Consider the following 24,658-nt stretch of genomic DNA (forward strand, 5'->3'; position numbering starts at 1 on the left):
GGCACCCCATAGTCACATCTCTTATAAATGATTCTTTATCTAATTGTGTTATAAGAAGACATGTCTGCTATTAGAATGTTTTACCAACTGGAAGATTCTCATTATTTCACCTTTTAACATTTCCTAAGCTGGAAATGCACCTCACAATTGAAGACATGTCGGAGTTTAATTAGCAGAGATTCAACTTTTCTTTCTAAGTGGCTCAAAAAAAAACTGATGATATTGTACATTTGAGAAAATTAGGTATATTAAAATCATCTTGAAGGCAGTACTCTCTGCTTCACCTCTGAATCCTTGATCCCCAGCACAATGCATAGTATAAAACAAACACCAATAAACATACTGAATGAAAAAATAGAGTTAGGGTATTTTTCTTCTATTCCCTGTCTTCTTCAGTAGCTTTTTCTATAAAGCTCTTAGAGACGGCTTCATGAGCTCAAGGAACGTGGTAACTATACTCAACATTTTATTCCCAATACAACTCCTGTTACTTAATAAATATGGATAGAGGGACACCTGGGTGGCTCAGTGGTTGAGCTTCTGCCTTCGGCTCAGGTTGTGATTCCGGAGTCCTGGGATCAAGTCCCCACATCAGGCTCCCTCCGGGGAACCTGCTTTTCCCTCTGTCTGTGTCTCTGCCCCTCTCTCTGGTCCTCATGAATAAATAAATAAAATCTAAAAAAATTAAAATAAATATCGATAGAATGAATTAATCTTGTAATTTCTAGAGTTGAACTCTCTTATAGGTCAATAATGCCATACTTGATACTTAAAAAAAGAAAAGATTTCAAACCTCTCTCAGTTAATATGGATACACATGGGTTTAGGGTCAAATTACATGTATTTAAATGCCGGCTTCACCACTTACCGACCATGTGAAGCTGGGAAGTTCACGCAACCTCTCTGTACCTTGCTTATGCATATAAAGCCTTAGCATACTGCCAAGTATGCCATTTATGCTCAAAGAAAGTCAACTATTATCTCACATTATTGTTTGCTGCTTGTTTATTGTCTACTTGGATGCTGAACAATGTATTAAGTTTTGTGGATTCTACAGTTTTCTTAGCTGGTCCTGAATCTTTACTACGAGAATTAGAAATGCCATAAGCAGAAAGAAATTAGCTCAAAGACAATTACTGCCTCCCCTCTTAACAGCAGTGGGCAGGCTGCTCTTTGGGGGATCAAGTTGAGGTTCTCAATGTCCCATCCAGGTTAGCATGCTTAAGAATGAGTCTCTGTAACCATGGCTTGGTTGTTTGTCCATTCTTCTACTTAGGAACTTTTAACCTTTGAAAAATTACTGAGTCTCTTGGTGCTGCAGTTTCACCATCTGTAAAATGAAGGTAATTAATAGTGCCTCCTTACAGATTTTCTGTCAGAATCAAATGGGCCAATTCCTATCCATATTAAGCCTTAAGTAAATACCCAACAGGTCTGAACTATAGCAATACCAATAAAATTACATGTGAGCAGTGTTTAGGAAAAATTAATTTCCGAATTCATTAAGACCTTCTGCATATGTGTTTCTGTCATTGATCCTGTCTAAAGTCTAACACCACACATGGTCCTAATGGAAAGGGGAGGGGGGGTTGATGGACTTAGTTTGAAATCCTGGTTTCATCATTTAACAGTTATGTGAGCCTGAGAGAATTACTTATTTTGACTTCTTTCATCCTGAAGTGGAGGTAAACACATCCACCCAAAGATTATTAGGAGCACTAAAGTGGAACACATTTAAAACATACAACACAGTTCCTGGCATGATAGGGCTAAATATGTAGCAGATAATTTTAATAAGATGTCCTCAAATCCCCTATTTAGCTTATTATTTTATATAATAAGGTCATTACAAATTCATGTTTAATTAGTATAGATTATTTCCTCTTTTTGCAATAAGAATGATATGGGTAAATCATAAAATATAAATGGATTAAATTATAAAAATAAATATGCCTTCCTATGGCTAATGATTTGTGGAATTTCACTATCTTAAGAGGCCATAAAGCCAAATATTATGAATGAATTCTGAAAGGAATCACATAATTTCCTGATAGGTAAAATTAATGTTTCTTTTTTAAAGGTAAGTATAATCAAATCTGCTGCCACCAGCTTATATCCATGGGGATAAAGCAAAATTTCTCTCTTCTACCCAGAGCACTGTGCAAGTACCAAAAGCCACTTGTAGTGTTGCTATGGTTTTAGGTTTCTTATTTCCTCTATCAAGCCCTTGGGAAGATTTCTTCAATAACTGACCTTGGATTTAAATAAATACATGGAGGGAGGGGAGAAAGAAACATTTCTGTAGTCAGCCTAAATACTATATGTTGGAGTGAAGTCAACACAGAAGATTAGTAAAGGGAAAACCATCATGGGAGACGCGTATTTTAGAGAAGAAAAAAAATGAATCAAGAAGAAAGTTCATGCACTTTATGAGTAGAAGGTTAACATTTCTTCTATTGTGAAGTTTTATATTCTTTTTAAAATTTTACAGTTTTTTTGGAGGATGCCTGTAATAGTCTGCTAAGGCTGTCATGACAAAATACCACAGGCTAGGTAACTTAAACAACAGAAATCATTTCCTCCCAGTTTGGGCAACTAAAAGTCCACAAAACCAAGGTTCTGGTCTGGTTGGTTCCTCTTGATGTCTCACACCTTGCCTTAGAAATGGCCACCTTCTCATTATGTCCTCATATGGCCTTTATTTTATGAGCATGCATCCCTACTATTTCTTCCTTTTCTTTCTTTTTTTTTTTTTTTTTTTTGTATGTCTTCCTTTTCATTTAAGGATAACAGTTCTATTGGATCAGGGCCCCACCCTTACAATCTCATTGAACCTTAATTACCTTTTTTAAAATCTCCATTGCCAAGTAGAGTTATAGGTGGGGTAGGGCTTCAACATAAGGCCTTGGGGGAAAACAATTAACAATGTCCATCCCCCAAAATATGTTTTGTGATCAAGAATAGTAATGTCTTATTAGAATCATTGTACTTCACACCCTTCTTAAAGCATGTGGAAGACTCAGTTGTAGAATGCACGAGATAATTCAGAATGTCGTTTTTGATAGCTTATTATAGAAACATGGAATATGGAATTGGAGGACACTGATTTACTTTCTGTAGGTATGATTATGATTCACTTACCATCAGAGCCTATATTTTTTCATTTGTAAAATTAGAAATTTGTAGTTACAATTACTACATGCCGTGAATTCAATGAGATAATAAAGACATTGAAAAATGTAAAGCACTATACCAATGTTGATTATTTTCACTGTTTTCCATTAGTATACTCCACAGACTATAACCTATAGTAATATTCAAATAATATTTATTCTTTTCAAGGCAGATTGAAGGAAAAATAAATTAAACAAAGTAAGCCAAAATATAAAAATGAAATAAGCCATGGGCAATATATTTCAGGGGACAGGAGAATTAAAATTTTCTACATAAGGAGTTTGTTTAGTTACTTTTATGAAAATATAAGCACAGTGAGCACAGTAACAATGACAAAATAGTGAGGAGAATTATATAATTTTGATAAAGTGTTATATGTAAATAGGCACCTCTCTGCAACACAATTCCAAAGAAATAAGTTCTATATTAATCCTTAATATTAATATGTCCATATTTAAACTAAGTCCTTGCAGTGTATTACATAACAATTCAAACTTTAAAAAATTCCCTTATCAGTATACTTCATTGCTTCACAAGAGTATATTCAGTTTAAATATGGATGTCCTGAAAGAGCATTATTTGGAGGAAGAGGAGACTGTTCTTCCTGCGTCTTTTTGTGTTATCTGGTGGTTTTCTTAATGATAGCATAAAATGCACTTATAAAATAATATTTTTAGCCTATCAACTACAAGGACTCTTAACAACTCCATCTACTATATTTATCATTTTTCCTTTTTTTATGATATTTCACAACTGAACCCTCCCTTGCTTCCTGACCTACCCCTGATGTTCTTCTATCTTGACTGAGAGCTAATTTACTGTAGGTCAGACACAAGGCTAAAAACTGAGGAAATAGTCTTGAACAAAACACATTAGTATGTAACCTCGTCTTGGTAACTTTGAAAAGGTTCCTTGGTGGAGATGGCATCCAAGCAATCCCCAAAGGCTAAACAGAAATTAGCCAGGTGGAAATAGGATCAGGAATGCTGCAGCATGTGCAAAAACCCTGAGGCAGAAAGAACAGGGTACAGTTGGGAAATTACTGGTAATTTTGTATGGCTTAATGGTAGAGCTGAAAGATGAAGAAGCATTACAAATGAGCTAGAGAAATAAACTCATAAAGGGCTTTAGGCACAAAGAAAAGGAGTCCAGTCTTTGTTTAGAGGGCAGACAGAAATGATTTAAGGGATTTTAATCTGGAGAGTAACATATTCCAATTTATACCCTACAAGATGCCTCTGGCAAAAGGTAGAGAATTGTTTCAATAGGATAATTTTAGAGAAAAATAATGAGCATTGATTTCCATTGTGTGGTGGTATTGTTAAAGACATTTTGGTGTGGTACTATAGTCTTTAAAAATCTGAAATCTGGGCCATTATAGAGCACAAAGAAAAATATATTAAATCTGTGCTAAAAGACAAATCTATTCAAAATTGGCAAGGCCAGAGGCACGGCAAACAAGCATCTTGTGATAGTGTATCGTTGTTCCTTGTGTATGATTTGTGTGATTGAGACAATAGACCGGTCAATCTTCTCACTGCATGTGGGATTATGCAGTTTTATCAGAGTAAAAATGTTTGCAAAACAAATCTCTTCCATCCCAGAGCATTGTATGCTAACTAAAATATCTAAATGAAGGAAAGTGCATTCATTTAGAAAGCATTCTTCAGTATCTATATAATTCTGAAGAAACTACAAATGAGAGATGGCATTATTTAAATTGAAGGAGCCAGAGAAAATGCTTGGAGTTAGTTTTTAACTATTGCCTTACTATTCTGTCAAGTGGTATAAAGTGAAGAATATTTCCACCAGCCAGAAAACTTTGCACAAAAAAGGCGCTTGTATCCCAGCAACGACAACACTGACATTTGTTTTTCAGGCTAATACTTACTATTAATAAGAACAAGAGTATTTGATTTTAATATTAATTTATTTTAATTAATTTAATATTAAATACTATTCACTGTCAAGTTATTAATAGTTCTTTTTTTAAAATATTTTATTTACTTATTTGATAGAGAAACAGTGAATGCACAAGCATGGGGAGCTTTAGAGGGAGAAGCAGGCTACCCAGTGATCAGGGAGCCTGATACGGGGCTTGATCCCAGGACCCTGGGATCATGACCTGAGCCAAAGGCAATCACTCAACTGACTGAGCAACCCAGGCACCCCTATTATTAGTTCTTAATTGTATTTTTTTTCTTTTTGAGACATTTCAAGAAATTTAAATGCAACTGATATATGTATTAGAATCATTTCTACTGTTTGTAATTGAATTTCACTCATGTTGCTGAATTTTATATTTGTGGTAAACAATTAGTGTCAATTTTAGTTTATGAATTCTGAATTTTGATTTTGCAAAAATCGATAGTAAAATCTCAATATTGCCATTTTGTTCTGGTATTGCTTTCACTGGCAAAAAGCTTAGAAGGTCTGTCGTACTCATCTACTGATGAGTGGGGGAGTGTGGCTAGTGACGATTGAGAACAGAGAAAAATAGAGAAATGAAAATCAATGAGACTCAGCAGTTTGGGGGATGAGATATAAATGGAGGAAGGGGAAAAACGATCCTCTTTCTGCTTTCATGAACTTTGCATCAATGATGTTATGAACATCGCATTCCCATAGAGGGAGACTCCAAGAGGAAGGAGAAAAGCTTAGAAGAGAGGAAGAGGAAACAGAACAAGCAAGGAGACAGCTAGAAAAATAGCATCACTTTAGAACATGCTACAGTTTCAGTGATTAAATGTTCAGAAAATCCATACTCCCTTCCTACCGCCGTCTCTATCTTGTTATACATACCAAACACCCGGTGATGGATGTGGTACCTCTTCTGGGGCAGCAGAGTCAGGTCGATGACACGTTAAAGAAAGCAGACAGTGAATGACAAACAGCTGGAGGCTCAACACAGGACTCCGAGTTCCATAAACCCAAGCTACTTTGAATCTGGCTAGAATCAGTGCCCCTGGGTTTATTGCCAGTAAATGAGGTTAAGGGTAGTTTCTAACCTTACAATTAGGAATGCAGTGTATGTATGTATGTATGTGGAGGCCTGGCATGCTCTTGCCTTCTTAGGATGGAAATCTATATTTTCCCAGAAAGGTGATCTTCTGCAGTGATTATTTCCATAGTATTAATAGAACATTCCTTTGGATATGTTCTAGGCTTAATAACCTGTTAATATCTGATCAAGGAACCTCACCAGTTGCATTTGGAATTTGGAATACATTTCCCCATTTCCCCATTTTAAGGAATCCGGTTAGAAAATAATTTATGAGACAACTAATTGGAAACTACTTTTACTTTACATTAGTAAATGTCAAGTCTTGGAGGTTTTAAGATGGGTTAGTTCTCAATCTTCAAGCTACTGTACTCAGAATTGTTCTTTACCTTTTAGCTCGAGAACACTTTAAATTTTGATGCCCTTTTTTTTTCCTGATCCATCTCCCATAATTACTTCATCTTTAGAAACTCATGTTATATTCAATGTGAAAAGACTATCATATATAGCTCTCTCCTATATAAGTTTGAAAATTCTGAGGTGAGGGCTTGAAGTATTAATCCTCTAAATGTTAAAAAGGCCTGAAGGATTAAGAAGCTTACTGAAGAGTTGGGTTGTGCTGCAGTTTTCTTCTCTGTGATTTGAGTTGAGTGAAACCATGGATAAGCCAATGTTTGGCATTGGTCAGACGTCTGTCATGGTCCTGAAGCGGCGCTCAGACAACTCATGGTACTGGCTTATGTATTTCATGTTTAAGGCTCTTTGAATTGTCAGATAGAAATGGTTCCTAAGGTACTAGGACATCTTGAGGTGATGAACAAGCAATGTAGGTGTTTTCTTTTGAATTTTATTTCAGAAATCTCTACCACAGGACCTCTTGGCATGGGAAGCACCACCACCAGTACCACTCTGCGGACCACAACTTGGAGCCCCGGGAGGACCACCACCCCATCCATGTCAGGAAGAAGAAACCGGAGTACCAGCACCCCATCTCCAGCTGTGGAGGTGCTTGATGACATTACCACACACCTGCCATCAGCATCCTCCCAAATCCCAGCTCTGGAAGAGAGCTGTGAAGCTGTGGAAGCCCGAGAAATCATGTGGTTCAAGACCCGTCAAGGACAGATGGCCAAGCAGCCATGCCCTGCAGGAACGATAGGTAAGTCTGTTCTACTGACTAAGTGAAAGATCTTTTGTTACTTTAGCTTGCCTTTTTTTTTTTTTTTTTTTTGCAATTTTTTTTTGCAATTTTTTTTGCAATTTTTTCTTTAGTTTTCTGTTTGTCACTACATATTTTTGCAATTTGACTTTGACTGAATTCTGGACTCAGCCCAATTACAATTTAAAGCAACATATTTTCAGAGTTTCTGAAGAAGTCACCAGTGAGGATTTGGTGTGTATACACATGAGGTCATTGGTTTTTGCCCACAGTGTGAGGGCTGTGAGTGAACTTACCGTGAGGCTGTGGGTGTCCTGGCTACTCCAGAAGGCCCTTCTGTGCAGCAGCCCCGAGTGAATCTCCGGGTTGCTGGGAACTAGTTCTCATGCTTGTCATCAACTGTCAAATGTTGCTAGCAGAAAACAAGGTGGAGGACTTCTCCCTTAGAAGTCATCATCTCTTAGAAGATGATCATGGAAACTACTTAAAACTTAACAGAAGAGGAAGTTTGACTATGCTTTTGACAAGTCATTGTAGCTGTCCTTCGATAGCCAAAGGCTCTTCACAAAGGCAGGAGCCAGCCTTCCATTACTGAACATCCAGTAGAGAGAGCGAGATCCATCTTTTTCCCTTAGGAGGTAGTTCAAAGCTGAATAGTTCTTCCGTCTTCCCTGCCCCCCCCACCTTTTTTTTTTACTGATGTGATTCAAAATATCCCCAAGTGGTGACCATATTATTATTTACAATTTTTATGCCAGAAATAGCCTGGTTTTCTTATTTCCTACATTGATCTTCATAAAACTAATATGTGATCTGCTGAATAATATTTGCCTTATTCCATAAAATATGTAATATGTAAATAGAGCAAAGGTACAATAGATGTCACGATACGAGCAATGTAGGCTCTGTCTTTGGGTGTTGTCAATTTGGTTACTTTAAACAGGTTTATCTTAGCACAGTTCCAATGTGGACATATCATTCTGAATCCTGTAGTATGTGAAGTGGGAGAAGGACCAAAAAGAATATTGGCTTTTATAAAAGTGCACATGTAATTTCTGTTTTCGGCAAAGTCTTTTAAAAAATATTCTGAAATCCTTCTTCCCTTTATGAAAGGATGCAATGTTTAGTTCTAAAGTTTTCTGTGGTACTGAAGTCAGTTTGATTCCAACAGTTTGAAACCTTGTCTCTAAGCATTTCGTTCTGGGCCTCAGCTCTTCATTTCTAAAAGAAAAATAATAATACCCCCCCATCAGATGTTTGTTGTGAAGGTGAGTGAAATACTTTATTTGAAAGCAGTTTTAGAACTACAGAGCACTACAGAAATATGTCATTATTGTTCTGTGAAAATTGAGAGAGAGCTTCAAAGGAAACCAAACCTTCTAGAGCCCTCCCAGGTGAATGTCCCTGCGCTACAATCTTATTTTTAACCTTTTCTCTGTCCCCTCTGCTGTACTCTGTCCAGACCCACACAGACCCACATTCAAGGCTGTCCCTTGAATTATTGTCATAGCTTCCCCCAAACCTTCACATCTCCCCACCCAGATTCGTCCTCCATGCTGCTGCCACAGTTGTCTTTCTAAAACCTTAATCAGCTCATTTCTCTCCTCTGCTTAATGTTCATTGATTTTCCAGCACCCACAGGTGGCAGACAAGGGAGTTTATGATCTGACTTTGCCTGCCTTTCTGAGTCCATTAAACACAACTCTCCTCTACAGTAGACCTCAATTTAAAACATTTGAAGTTTCCCAAGGACAACTTATTTTTGCTGCACCTGGAATGCCCTTTCCTACCTTGTTTTCCCGAAAAACCTGCACACTGATACCTTTAAGACTCAACTGCTACCTTGCCTCTGAAAAAACTCACACAGTAAGCCCCGTGGGGGCAGGTACCACATCGATCTAATTTAGGAAATTGTTCTCTGAACCTGGTATAGGTGCCAGCAAGTGCTTTCAAAATATTGAATGTTTTTATTTGTTCTGCTGCATTTCTCCAGTGTCAGTTATTTGCCAGGCACTGCGTGCGGTGTTTTAACAAACATTCTCTTAGTTTAATGATGTCAGTTTTGCCTTTGTTCATATTTAAACATAACATGGATATAAAGTCTTTGTAAGCAAGATGGTTTGAATATTTAAAGCACACTTATTTTTCTCATTGTTTTAGGAGTATCAACTTATCTCTGCCTGGCTCCTGATGGAATCTGGGATCCCCAAGGACCGGATCTTAGCAACTGTTCTTCTCCTTGGGTCAACCATATAACACAAAAGGTAAATCGTATGACTGACAAGGAAGGTTTTCCCAAACCGAGATCCTCTGTTATTGATTATAACTGTTGCGAACAAAGTAGTTAAGATCTTTTAATTAACATGGAAATATTCTCCCTTTTTAACTTCATTTAAGATTTAATGACAACCTTTGATGCTCTATGTGCTAATCTAGAATTTTGTTGTTCTTAAAGGACAAATCTGTGAACTTCCTCTAAGCCAGGCAGTATTGCTTATAATAATTTTATTATGAATAAAATTTTTATAATATTGTGAACTACAGATATAAAAGTCCAAGAGGCATTATAAATCAAGCAGGCAAAAGCTTCTAGCATACACGCATATGTATTTTCCCATGGAAATAATGATCACCAAAACGTCTACCTTTGGAATCTTAAGCTATTTGATAAATGTTCTGTAACCTAATCATTTATCAGTGTTAAAAGTATACATATGTGGACAGAATCTTGCAGACTCAAATTTTCAGGGCTTATTTGGTTGCAATATGTTGAACATTTTTATTATTAATGCACTGTGGGGCTTTGAATTGATTTCATTACAAACAGAGACCAGATGTGCATTTATGCCAAAAGGGCTATGGGATGAATCCTTATTATAGCAATTTGTGTGGATTTATGCACTCCTAAAATGAAGAGTCCTTCTATGGCACATTAGCTATGCTGAGGAATTTCTGAAAGAGATTTTTTTCCCGAGAAATATTACAAATGATGGCCTTACTAAAAGCCTGTCTGTGCCATTTGCTCTTTTCTCTATTTGTTTTTAACCAGGCTGATCCTCAATAATATACTGTATAATAATCCATAAATATCTACCCAGTAGATCATTTAGCAGATGAGCCATAACTATCTATTTACCCTAAATCATGGAAGAACAGTGGTTATATTGACTCTAGTTACCCTCTTACATATGCATCTCCATACTTGTTGCTATTCATAATGATGCTTCTCCAATTTCAGCACTGTTCCTGCCACAGTTTTTATGTCCTTTGATTTTATTACAATGTAGCTCAGACCCTAGGGCAAATAACTCTTGCTGGATGTGATCAGATTAAGAGATCAGTAGCATATCTCCTTACATTAGCAACTTTTAAAAAATACTCCCTACATACTTAGCCCAGGGGGTAATATTAATTCGGTAATAATTCACCTAGAAGGCTGACTGTTTTCATGATAATTCCTGAATATAGTTAGACTGTTTCATTGCAGGAATTACTGGGTGACTTTAACTGATAATGAGACTTAATTCTTTTCTTTCCTCTGCAGACCTCCTAATCTTATGACAAAAGAGATAATTCTTTGCAAAGATCAGACAGCTGTTGCCCATTTGATTTATAGATGGGTGGTGATTTTTTTAATATAAAAAATATGTTCCATTATTCCAGAGCATTTCTGCTTAATCCTGTAGAGTCTGTAAAAATATATAATATTATAATTATATTAAGATTATAGCATTTAGGCAGTTGGAGTTTATAATAATGCCTTAGCTTCATAACTTGTAAGTTTATAAAATCTTCAAAAGTTTAACAGGAGGCTTTGGAGCCCTCCGAATCAGATTATATAACTAGGCCAAGGTTAGTGTTGGAGCTAGGGTTTTAGGGGGATCTACCTTTATCCAGGCATCATACATAGCCATGACACTGGTTAAACTGTGCCCAGATTTTGACTGCCTTTATATCATACCTACTTCCCTAGGCCCTCTTTACTTTTGTCCTCCCTTTTACCTGGTGTATCCCTCATACCTCCAAATATTTATGCTCTTTTTTCTTTAAGATTTTGTTTATTTTGGGATCCCTGGGTGGCACAGCAGTTTGGCGCCTGCCTTTGGCCCAGGGCGCGATCCTGGAGACCCGGGATCGAATCCCACATCGGGCTCCCGGTGCATGGAGCCTGCTTCTCCCTCTGCCTGTGTCTCTGCCTCTCTCTCTCTCTCTCATTCTGTGACTATCATAAATAAATAAAAATTAAAAAAAAAAGATTTTGTTTATTTATTCACAAAAGACACAGAGACAAAGACAGAGGGAGAAGCAGGCTCCAGCAGGGAGCCCGATGTGGGACTCGATCCCTGGACTCCAGGATCATGCCCTGGGCTGAAGGGTAGACGCTCAACCACTGAGCCACCCAGGTGTCCCACATTTATGCTTCATTGAATACAAACAGTAGTAGGTTTCTTTACCACAAAGCTCCAAAACTTTTAAATATTAATACTGTCAATACTAATTGACATTAATTAACATTGATAGATGTTTTGTAACCTAATCATTTATCAGTGTGAAAAGTATACATATGTGGACAGAATCTTGCAGACTCAAATTTTCAGGGCTTATTTGGTTGCAATATATTGAGCATTTTTATTACTAATGCAATTATAAAAATGGAGAGAATTTGTATGCAGTATTCACAGAGCGATTTGTCCACATTATCTCCTTGCTCTCCAAAGCCTCCTTCACAGAATCCATACCTTTGCTCATTTCGTCTGTCAGGACCAGAGTCCCAACAACAAACAGGTGGAACATTCAAAAAGGGTTCGCTTACAGTGTTCTTGGCGGAGCAAAGGTGAACTGGAGGGATTGAGTAGGAAGCCACTGCTAGTAACAGGTGGACCGGCTCCCAGCCCCAAGCCTGTGGGTTGATGGATCAGAGGAGTGACTAAAAATTGGAAGCGGATGTCTTTGAAAGGAAAGTTGACCCACAGACAAGAGACTCAGCCTAGCATCAGGCAACTTTTCAGAAAGAGATCTAGGGGAATAAATACCCTGACCTCACTCCCCCTCCTCCTTCCATTCACTTGCCCACCCTCCCATTGGACAAACCAGTGGAAGCCAGAGAAGAGGGGTGCTCTGGGTAACACCCTGGTAAGTTTGCTGTGTAGGGCAGAGAGCAGGATGAGGCGGAGGGTAAATGGCCTTGAACCAATAATTGGAAAGTACCCAGCATAGCTCTAAGCTTTGCACTCCCCTTCTCTCATCCCTCTGCCTTTTCCCATCTTCTTCTCTCTCCTCTCCCTGCTCCTCCCCTCCCTGCTTCCGTTCCCACACCCCCATTCCCACTGCTCTGCTCTCAACTTCTCCCTTTTTCTAGTGGATTTCTTTTTTGGTCCCATTAAAGATTAAAGAACTGTCTTTCATGATTCATTCCTTCTCTCCTCCCCGTTTTGTAGTCCTGTGAGCTTCAAACTTGTAAAATAAAGGAACACTTCTTACCCCCTATGAAAGCAGAGATGAGAAAAGAAAAAGAGGAGATTCTCTGTAAGCAGTAGTATTCAGTTTCCCCTCCTCAAGGGTCCTTTGAGTGAATGAATCCTGGAATGTGAGGCACCTCCTTTATGACTTTCTGGGGAATTTCTGTGGGCTTTCAAGGAAAGAACACTTCTGGATCACATTCTCGGAAATCAATTAAATGAGATGCAATCCAAACTGGAGGTCCTAAAGACGAGGGTTAGTGAGGTAGAAGATCGAGTGAGTGACATGGAAGACAAGTTGATGGCAAGGAAGGAAGCTGTGGAAAAAAGAGAAAAACAATTGAAAGATCATTAGGAAAGGTTAAGGGAAATAAATGACAGCCTCAGAAGGAAAAATCTACTTTTAATAGGGGTTAATTGGGGTTCCCGAGGGCGTCAAAAGGGCAGAGGTCCAGAGAGTGTATTTGAACAAATCATAGCTGAGAACTTCCCTAACTTAGGAAGGGAAACAGGCATTCAGATCCAGAAGATAGAGAGATCGCCACTAAAATCAGTAAAAACTGTTCAACACCCCGAAATTTAATAGTGAAACCTGCAAATTCCAAAGATATTCTCTGCATCTCTGCCATGGGGAGGAGCGTTCTTTTCATTATCAATAATACTGTCCACCCACTGTGTGTTTGGCATCACTGCAGACAGCAAGTATACACAAATAAGTGTATTAGGATGCCTATTTTAGTTTGAAAAAGCAAACTATATTTCCATGTTTGTTAAGGAACGAATGATTCCCCGTCAACCTCTATGCCTGCAGTCAGGCCAGAAGAGAGAAGCCAAACAGGCAAAGAATCTTGATGGCTTCTAATTCAGAAATGAATTCAGGCCACTTATATACTGGTGAAATCATAGAATAAATTTTATGTGGTGATAAAGAGTAGATTACATTTAATTAGAGAATGTAAGCCTCTAAAGTCAGAATTTCATGAAGAGGTTCATTACAAACTAGCTGGAATAGTTTCATGAAGATGAGATTTAATACAAAGCATAACTTGTATAAAAGAGGTAAAAGTTGTGCACAAAGGGGCCTTTACGCCGGCAACGAAAGAGAGGGCGGAGGGAGAGAGAAAAATTGGTAGGTAGTGGCATAGATGGATGGATGGACAAGATGGATAGAAGGAAAGGCAGGTTCAAAGATCAACAGTTGGGCAGCCCCGGTGGCGCAGCGGTTTAGCTCTGCCTGTAGCCCAGGGCGTGATCCTGAAGACCCTGGATCAAGTCCCACGTCAGGCTCTCTGTATGATGCCTGCTTCTCCCTCTGCCTGTGTCTCTGCCTCTCATGTCTCTATGAATAAAAAAATAAAAAAAAAAAAAAACAAAGATCAACAGTTGGATGAATAGAAAGATAGGTAGATTGATCTTCAAATTAATTTTTATGAATCTTTTCCAGCTCTTCTTGAAAACCAGCAAATTAGTTCAGAGCTCAGGCACCTCAAACATATCCTATTTTCTCACCTTAATTACTACTTACTGAAATATATAGTCTCTGGCTTTAGCTTGATCTCTAGATTACACTCAGATTTTCAAAAAGGAATTTATATTTTCTATGTTGCATACTTTTAAAGAGCTTATTGTGCTCTCTTCGGTAGCACATATACTAAAGAGCTTATTGCACTTTCCAATCCCTCCAGTCTTTTTCAATTTAAAATTCTTTGAAATTACAGTTTTGAATAGCTTCCATATTTCTCTGAATAGGATGTGAAGTATGCTTCCTACTTCATTACCTGGTTCAACTATTATATGAAAAAGAAATGCCTGAATTGTCGCTGGAAAATAGTCTTTCTATTCCTAGCAAACTGAAGAGTCTTGTGTTTTGTTTGTTCACAAGCTACTGACAGATTTCGAGATAAGTTGAGTTTTTCCTGCATTTTTTTTAAAGAAGGATGTGAAGATCCAGAATTGTTGTGATTTTACACTATAAAATAAGCCAGTTATTTGCCTAGGAAGACTGAGTTGAGTCCTATCACCCCAATTTTAATTTCTCCACTCTTTTAATCTCCATACAGCTAATATGGAATGAAATAAATAGCTTCTTAATTTTTCAGTGATTGGTAGGGTTTCTAGGACTTCAGGCTGATTTAACCTATTTTGGACTGTAAGATAAAAACATTCTATTTTTTATATATCTTTTGGACTCTGACTTATAGCAAAATAGCATAACTAGGTATTTCAAAAAAATGACAGCTAAACACTTAAACACTATGAAAAACTCCTTCATGGATTGTTTTGGCACTCGATTAATGTTTGATGTAATAAATCTCATAAAATGTCAAAACATTGCAAAGAAAATTGTTTTTCCATGTGTCAGAATTTGAAATGTAAATAGAATCCATCTCTGTCATAATTATTATCCTTAACTAAAGCTACAGAGTTTCCCCTCCCCTATTCAAGTCCTAGATATAATCCCACCATTTCAATACAGGCATTAATTTACTAATAGTCACAGAACTCATAAGATTTCTCAGTGTGCATCTGTTTATTTCTAAGAAGTAACTTCAGTAGAATTTAGTGAAAGAAATGGTTGAGACAGACAGTTTCATTAGATCTGTAAGCCAGGATACACCGAGTAACATTATTTCAGCCCTTTGCACAAAAGACTTGAGACAGATTCAAGGTATGCATATATCTGTTGTCTAGAAGTAAGATAATTGTGGTCCATGAGTACTGTGATGAGAGAAATAAATAGAGCAATGAGACAATAGAGTAGCCCCTGGATGCCACTGGAAAGAATATGGTTAGGGAGAGCCTGCTGTGGAAAGGCAAACTTTGATCTGAGCCATGAATGTTGAGGTCACAGCGGCTGTTGGAGAATCCAGTTAATGGCACCACCATGGAGTGCCTCTCTTTCCTTCCCCTCCTGCAGCCAATCAGATGGTAGGCCTGTCAGTGTACTTATATTCCTCTCCCAAATCAGGCCACTTTTCACCATCCTCCACTGCCACTACTCTAATCTATAATGTCTTCTGCTCCCAGAGCCTCTTAGCAAATTCCCTTTCAGCCACCCCTGAACCCTCTAATCCATTTTCCTGAGTTGATTTCAAATACATCTCTGATTAGACCACTCCTGTTTAGACACTTTAGCACCTTCCCTTGGGCTGAGCGCACTTCCTAAAATCTTTATCATGACTTCCGAAGGGGACCGCTTCATCTGCCCCTTGCTCACCTCTCCAGTGGCCTGAATCCCAGTTAGAGCCCCCTTGGTGTAGTTCCCCTAGGACCCATGCCTCCCTCCTAAAAGTGTCCTCTCTGCTTAGATGCCAACCCAATTCCTTCTTTCGCATCCCATCTCAGATTCAATATTCTTCCACAGAAAAGCATTTCCTAAGCTCTTCCGTAACTTCAGACACTAGGTTAAGATACCCTAAAACTTGGGTTCCGTTTTCCACTCAAGAAAATTAAAATGAAATAATTCTTCAGTTAATTGATTAAAAACCTTTTCCATTGCTAGTATGTAAGCTCCTTTTTATTGGCTACCATTTTATTCAGCATTGTAGTCCCATGCTGTTAGAAATTCACATGTTAATTAAAGAACAAATGAACATATACACTGAATAAATGCTGAAATTCTAGAAGCAGAGACATTCATCCTGTTATTTATTTATTTAATGATTTTATTTAGGGGATGCCTGGGTGGTTCAACGGTTGAGCGTCTGCCTTTGATTCAGGGCATGACCCTGGTGTCCCAGGATTGAGTCCCATATTGGGCTCCAAGAGAGGAGTCTGCTTCTCCCTCTGCCTATGTCTCTGCCTCTCTCTGTGTGCCTCTCATGAATAAATAAATAAAATTTAAAGATTTTATTTAGAGCAGAGAGAGAGTGAAAGCCTGAGGGGGCTGGGGAGGGCACAGAGGGAGAAGCAGATGCTTAACCCATTGAGCCACCCAAGTGCCCCCATCCTGTTTTTTAAAGTAAGATACAATATCTATTTTTACCATGTACACATACACAATTTATACTGGGTAGGTATCAATATTAAATTCTGAAGGTAGAAAAGTGTGTTTTTTTTTTCTTTCTGTTGCACCTGCAGTATCTCATCTTCTCGAACCATGGTTATTCAGGTTGTTACTTTCTGTTCCCTTCCCACCCTATTTTCCAGCTATTTATTCCCCTCTACTATATTCCCATAATACATCATGATACATTTCTGTTATTAAAATTGCACTGTCGTGTTACTGTTATCAGCCTTTATGCCCCTACCCTCACCCCAATCCCAAAGGTAGAATGGAAGCTTCATGAGTACAAGAGCTATATAATGTTCTTTTCTCTTTCCTTAGGAAATAACAAGTGTCCAGATGATTGTTGAATGAATGAAAGATTCTTATTATGATTTCTTAAGTTTTAAGAGGAAGAGAGGATCAGGATAATAGTTACATCAATTTTTATTTTACTTTAAAAACATACTTCTCACATTTTTATTATAAACCTTTTTATAACTTAATTGCACTTCAGAGTTTTGTTTTTTCTTACCAACTTTCTTTTTGGTGAATATTGAGTTTCAGAGTTCTTTTGAGGACATAATTAGATTTATTCTTCATAAATAAGTGCTTCTTAAATGTTAAAATATAACTACTATTTTAAGATAATCCACCAGTAATTTTCATATTTGACTCAGTCTTATCACACTAGATCATCTGCTATTGATACATATATAGCAAGCACCATTATCCTTTATGTTGAGAACAGTTATATTTTGACTTATAAGTCATTTACATTTTTAACTTTTTGATTACTGTACATAAAGAAAAAGTTTAAATTTTAATATAAGGGAACTATATAGGCCTTCTTTTCCACCTCATCATATGTTCCACCCTAATATTATAATAACACATTTGAAAACTATGCTTATACAACTACACAGAAAAAAAAAAGAAATGGAATAACCGTATGAAAATACCAGCACTGTTATTTCTTATTTTTTCTCTGTCTGATAAACAATTTTGAGTTTCAAAGTATTCCCTGATAGATGTAACCAAAGTCAATACTTGCATCCTTACTTTCAAAGATACTGTGTCAATAGAGAAAATATATAACTTAGTTTAGTAGAGCTCAAATGTTTTTCAACAAGTAAATCAAAAGACTTCAGAAGTCCTCATCTGCCCTGACATTTCTCACAGAGAAAATAATATGTGGAAATAAAGAAATAGAAGAAAACAATATAACAGCAACAACAACAAAGGTTATAGAACAATTATATAACACAATGATTAACAAAGTAAAACATGAAATTCTACACATATATTATTATAAGAATATCATAGATGGAAACTATAACAAATGACAGCACACTAAAATCATGCATTGATTGAAAGAACATCCTCTTGGAAAATTTTAGGAATTCTAGCTACTGGATATTCGTACGCACAGTAAGAGTTTTTCAAAGTTACCAAGCACTTCTATCATGTGTTTAGACTTATTGAATGGAATACTGAATTTGAATGCTTAGCGAATACCAGCATCTCACTAATTTAATTAATGAATACCAAAATTTATAAATCATTCATTGATTACTAGGTTATCCATAAGCAGCCTTAAATTGTCTGTAAAATGAAAATGTATGGATTATAATCACATTTATGTCTGTGACCACTTAAAAGTACTTTCATGACCCATCAGTGGACCATGAATGCTACTCTAATGTACCTTGAATTTGTTTTGTACTTGAACATAAAAGCATTGAACCTTATAATGTATTCCATTTGGTTTTATAGGCATCTTAGCTATGTAGGCCTTGACCATATTTTACAAATTTATTGAAGTTAGTACGGGTGTTTTCTATTTTAAAGATTTCTAAAAAGTACTCATGTAGTAGATACTTCACTATATTCTTCTTATAGCATTTAAATAGTATAGAAAAAGATATTTCCTTTGATTCCCATCTTTCAGACTTCTGTGTGCTTAAATATATATAAAATAAACATAAAAATATCATGCTGTATGTATTGCATGTTTCATACATTAGCACGTTTATATGCTACTAATGTTTTGTATTTATATTTCACAAATACCATGCTAATAGATATTAGCATATATTTTATATATATATATAAACTTGCATTTATTTTAACTCAACAGAACATGTTGAAAATTGATGTTAAAAACATTGATCTCCTTTGTACTTTTAAACTGTTGTGCAATATTCCATGATATTTATATATATGAGCAGTTTTCTACGGTCGTAATCCATTTGTTTTCTCTTATTAGCAAACCAGAATGAACATGTTTGAACATTTCCTTTTAACATTTTTGGGATTATTTTATTTCTTATGGTTGGAAGTGGCAAGAGAAATAACTCAGTTATATAATCTTCACATTTCAAAATTTATGGACACTGGTAATTTGTTCTACGTGGATGCTATACAAATATATATGCCCAGTGGTAATTTCTGAGGGTGATAGACATTTCCACAAATCCTAGCCAACATTTTGTTACTACATTTTTTTTGGCTTTTACTTTGGATTTTTCTACATACTTGAGGATATGATTATTAATGATATAGCTGTTCTAATCACCCTAATTTATGTATATAAATCTTTAAGCACTCAATCCTGCTACTAACATTTATTGAGCATCCCTTAGGAGATATTGGTAACCTATGTGAGTAAGAATCTTAGTCATGTTCCTTAGAGCTCTCTGAAGATTTTCGAGGAAGATACCCTTACAGAGAGGAGTTTTCTCTGTGAGATCCTGAATTTTATATTGGACTGTGCTAAAAAAAAAGGGGGGGGGGTGCGGGGGGGAGAGGAGAAAAAAGTTTCCTAAACATGACAATGACAGTATTACACATTTAAGTTGTTATAGGGTAAAATATCCCTATCTCCTTTTACCCAAAGCTGACAAATTTATTCACATGAGCATGGGGTATTAGTCTCTATCTCTTTTAACATCTTTGGAAAGTTGACAATTTGATGTATTCTTAGAGAATATACTTGAAAGATAAGCATGTAGCTTCCGAAAAGGAAGATGCTAGAAACAGCAATAATTTGCTACCCAGTGCATTGGGATCAAAATCTCTTACTTAGTTAATAAGAAAATGAAAACCCTTTGAAAAGCAGGGATTGTATTTGGGATAAAATTTTCACAGAGCTTAGCAGCCTGTCAGTGTCCATTGTGTACTAAGTACTAAATTAGACACAATAGAAAATTTGTGCTTGCCTCTGAGAACTTAGAATATGGTTGGGGATTCACAACACAAATTCATCAACACAGGATTTGAAAACTCACAGAGAAAAATCGCAGGGCAAACTTTAGAGTTGACCGCTCAAATGGACAATTAAGGTGAGAACAATTTTCCGAAGTAAGATTCTTCAGCGGGGAGCTCCCAAAAGATAGAAACTTCAAGTTGGATATTACAGAAGAAAAAAATGATTAACAGGGAAATGCAGGGAATGTATCCCAGGTAAAGATGGAGTTTAATAATTACTTCTTGGCTTAATGATTATAATTCACATGCAAAAACAATTGTTCACAGAGACACTTTTTTAAGATCTCTTTCTCTTTATTCATTTTTCAAAATCGCAGTTGAAATCTGGAGAGACAGCTGCCAACATTGCTAGGGAATTGGCCGAACAAACAAGAAACCATTTGAATGCTGGAGATATCACCTACTCAGTCCGTGCCATGGACCAGCTGGTAGGCCTCCTAGATGTACAACTTCGGAACTTGACCCCAGGTGGAAAAGATAGTGCTGCACGAAGTTTGAACAAGGTAAGGACTTTGGTTTTATATATATATGTATATATAACATATATATATAAAGTTGTGAGACTGCTCTGGTTAATTTTTCTCTTTCTATAAAATCATATCATTCTAAAAAGCATCACTAGTTACATTCAATCTGCTTCAGGATTTTATTGCAATGATGACCCAGTTTGGCCTCTAAACTACAGACACAATAAATGATCATCTCTCCTTATACATTTTGAATTTACAATTATATTTTATTTGCTGTTTACTATTTTGAATGCTAAATTCTGGCAAGGCCGATGAGAGCAAATGCAATTTATTTTGTTTCTTTTTTTCCTTTTGAACTTTTACATCAAAATAATTATAATAAAATAAATGTCTAATCAATAAGTAGAAGTTTAGAAAATAGCAATGAGAAAGGATATTAGCAATTCATTAAAGATGTTTCAAAAAGGAAATAATTTAACCTAATTAATATTACACGTAAAACTCATGGGACAAGTAGTTAGGTTTTAATTTGTATTTCCTTTTGATATTTAAATTACTCAGATTTTACTTCACTGTGTTAACACTTTAGAAGGTTTAATTGTATTTCAGCAAATTTGAATTGTAAATAATGAAAATAATTCCTTTTTTAAATTTCAGAGAAGAGACATTTTATATATTATTTATAAGTATACAATATATATTTGTATATTATATAAACATCTTATGTTTATTGTATACAACCTATATATTATGTAAGCACTTTATATAAGCATTTTATTTACATTAATATGTAAAGCATATTTTACATATTTATAAGGAATATATAACTTATTCCTTATAACATCCCATGGCAAATTAACTCCACGATGAAAAGATACTAGAATGACTAGCATCAAAAGACATGTGTTCCATGAAAGGTATTTGTGTAGAAGTGATGAGTTATTGAAACTGGATTTTAAGGCCTTGAATGTCCTGACAGTCCAACTCCTTTAAAAAGCAAGAATTCAAGAATTCGGCAGTAGCAGACTAAAGTCCTCTATGGAAGTCACCAAATGAACATTCTTCTTTAGAATGAAAAATACTTTTAGGAGAATGGTCTTTTCGTATGTTAAGTGTTTTTGCGTCTCATTACACTGAGAGTCTCACTGATCAAGATGGAAGAAATTTTTCAAATAACGATGGTTTGACACAGGAAAGCCTGACATTTTAACTGGCAAATACAGTTTTTCCTGCAATTTCATCCTCAGAAAACAGATTCAGCTTTATCTAGCAGATATAAATTATTATTAAAGTTTTTTCCATGCTGAGCATAAAGGAGTTATTTTTGTCACTTATGCCCCTGATAGAATCACAACCAAGTCCCTGATAAAATGTAATCCGCAGCTGCCTATGTAATCTGGACATGCTGAGATTTTAATGTGTTATTACCCAGGCTGACTGGATGCTATTAACGAATATTGCCGCCAGCTATTGTTATCCTAATGTACTGGAAGTAGTAATTTCTATTAATGTTACATATCCATAACATTACTTGTTATAGCAATACTTTGTATCTTTATTTAAAAACGGTGTTGATGTCTGACAGTATCAGGTAAAGCTGGCAATTAATGTCACATTCTAACTGGCTACAGCTAATCAGCTTGCCTACTCTGAATATCAAATAACTACATAATGGGCAAATTTCCATTTGTGAAGCTTTTTAATGCTTTCTTTTGTTTCCCATTTGGCTCTTTTCAATTGTTTATAGAATGTGGTTTGTCATATGTTAATTTGCATGATGGGGTGAGGAGATGGGAGGGCAAAGGTTACCCACGTGCTCACTGGCTTGCTCTCATTGCCTGTTCCCACTGTTCCCTGAAGCACTTATAACCCATCAGATTTGCAAAGTCAACTTGGTACAAATCAATTGAACTCCACATTGAAATTCTGAAGGGTTTAGAGTCCTGTGAAATCAAGATGCGAGTCAGTGATCCAAATGACAGCGCTGGCAATTTACTTGCACTCATTCCTCACTTTAATTCTTTAGAGGAGTAACTGCTCTATGCTCATTGAAGACTGCATGAATTAAAGTTGGGAGAGGATTAGCCACACAAAAGGCATCAGAGTAACTGCTTCTTAAACCTGGGTAATTTTCTCCTTCCACAAACAAGGCTACTGAAGGCAAAAAAAAAAAAAAAAAAATAGAGAAGAGGAAGGAAATCACAATTTAATTCATGAAATTTTGTGTCACTTATTTAAAGAGGGCATTTAAGCTTATTACTTATTTATTTCATCAGCAGAAAAAAAATGTTTGGGATTGAATATGAGTTGTTATTAACCTTTTGCCCAGAAAAACATCACTCTGTTTGCAAGCAAATAAACAAAAACAGGCTTCTTATGCCACAGAAGTTTCTAAAATGTATAATGTTTTTTGTTTTGTTTTGTTTTGTTTTGTTTTGTTTGTTTTTGGTGAAAACTGTGGAAAGGAATTATTCAAGACATAAAAGCAGTGATAAATCAGAAGATTAATCACATTCTTCTAATTAGAAGTTACTTATCTGTTGGTATTTTCCCCTTGGAACCAAATAATCGTAATGAATGGGCACATCTATATTTCTGATAAACAGAATTTCTTGTGTTTGAACATATGGTTTGTGGTGCATTTTAACCATCTACCTAATCTTTAAACCACAAACAATGCAGCTTCCAAATTTTTGACATAATTTACTTAACTTCATATGTCTTCATTTGTGGCTCATGAATGAACAACTAACCTGATGTAAAATGAATCATTTCAAATGACTGAAGTATAATGATTTTTACTAATTTCTACTAAATTTATTCCAAGATTTCCTGCCATCATTAACAACTTTCTACCATCCAGTTTTTGCTTGGGTTATTCTGAAAAGGTGCTGGCGACTAGTTTTCAAGCCATTGCTTTACATTTTGCTGCTGCTTAGCTTTCATTCTCTTCTAGAAAGTAGTACACAACAAAATAAGGTGTTTTGTGTAGATGTGTTCTTTTATTTTTCTTGTTTTCTTCTGTCACTAACTTGTTTTTTCTATTCTGTGTTTAATCTGCTGTCTTAATGGATTCAGCTTCAGAAAAGAGAGCGCTCTTGCAGAGCCTATGTCCAGGTACTTTCTGCGTTTTTATAAATGTGTTAAGTTGTTGAATTGTCTGTTGGTGGTAGCATTTATGGGCATCTGATAGATAAATGATAATGTACCCTGTTGAGCTAAAGGGATTTCAGGGAGGGCATGAAGTGTGGGAATAGAGAGACTTAACGTTGCAAGGGTATGTGCTGAAAAGAAATTTGGCAGTGCCCATGCTCTGTCATACAAGATGGACAGAGACCAACAAGGAGGTGTAACTTGGCATGTGACCATTTTGATCATAATTAAAAGGTGAGTTGGGTGTCCTATATAAATCTCTGATTTCTGCATAGAGGTATGTATGAAAACATTTCATGAGTACATTGGGCCAGCTAATATTTGAGTAGCAGATCATTCAGAAATGACATTAAATCCAAGTCCTCTAAGACAAATAATAGTTCAGAATACTTTCATGCTTCTGTACCAGAATGTTCAACCCATGCTGTGACTGTCTTACTTTCCCACTCACTATAAACAGTTTAGTTCTGATATAAATGTAATTTTTCTCCTGTTAACATGTTGCAATTTGTTCCTAAGCAGGGTAGAAACATTCCTATGTTTATGGGTTCTGTGTGAAGAGAATCTCAGAAACAATCTTTATAGTTATTTTTACAAGGGAGGAAGGCAGGAAAGCAGCTTAGAGGTGGAAAATTTTTCCTTTTCCCCCTCTAGGTTTTTTGGCTGGTCTAATAATTAAATTGACATAAGACAGATTAACAGTAGAAAAAAAAATGATTCCAAATGTATTGGAGCACTCAAAACATGGGAGACTCATATGAAGCTTATATATCATCCGGAGCTAAGAATGGGATGGGGGCCCTGGACTTCACAAAAGAGGGAGGAAAATAATTTACATCAAATCATATTAGATAGATAAGCTTAAATAATGCATTTTACTTTGTAAATAAATGAATGTGTATGAGAATCGTTCTGTTGTTTTTGTTTTTTGTTTATTCTCCTAAGGTTTTGGGAAATAGATAGATGATAGATAGAGACAGATAGATA

At 36.2% G+C, this 24,658-nt stretch overlaps 1 protein-coding gene across 26 annotated transcripts in view; it reads left to right on the top strand.

The window, feature by feature from the left end:
* The window catches only part of ADGRL3 (adhesion G protein-coupled receptor L3), an 802,670-nt gene that overhangs the window by 639,219 nt on the left and 138,793 nt on the right, over positions 1 to 24,658 (top strand). For 15 of the 26 annotated variants that reach the window (XM_041725369.1, XM_041725367.1, XM_041725376.1 and 12 more), the window contains 4 exons: positions 7,032 to 7,334; positions 9,495 to 9,598; positions 20,366 to 20,551; positions 23,597 to 23,635. In XM_041725369.1, the coding sequence (XP_041581303.1) occupies positions 7,032 to 7,334; positions 9,495 to 9,598; positions 20,366 to 20,551; positions 23,597 to 23,635 (632 nt within the window). The remainder of the gene's footprint in view (positions 1 to 7,031; positions 7,335 to 9,494; positions 9,599 to 20,365; positions 20,552 to 23,596; positions 23,636 to 24,658) is intronic. The other 11 variants (XM_041725371.1, XM_041725377.1, XM_041725375.1 and 8 more) reach the window with 3 other exon arrangements.

This window comes from Vulpes lagopus, chromosome 12, assembly GCF_018345385.1.
Source record: "Vulpes lagopus strain Blue_001 chromosome 12, ASM1834538v1, whole genome shotgun sequence".
In the NCBI taxonomy this organism is placed as follows: Eukaryota; Metazoa; Chordata; class Mammalia; order Carnivora; family Canidae; genus Vulpes; species Vulpes lagopus.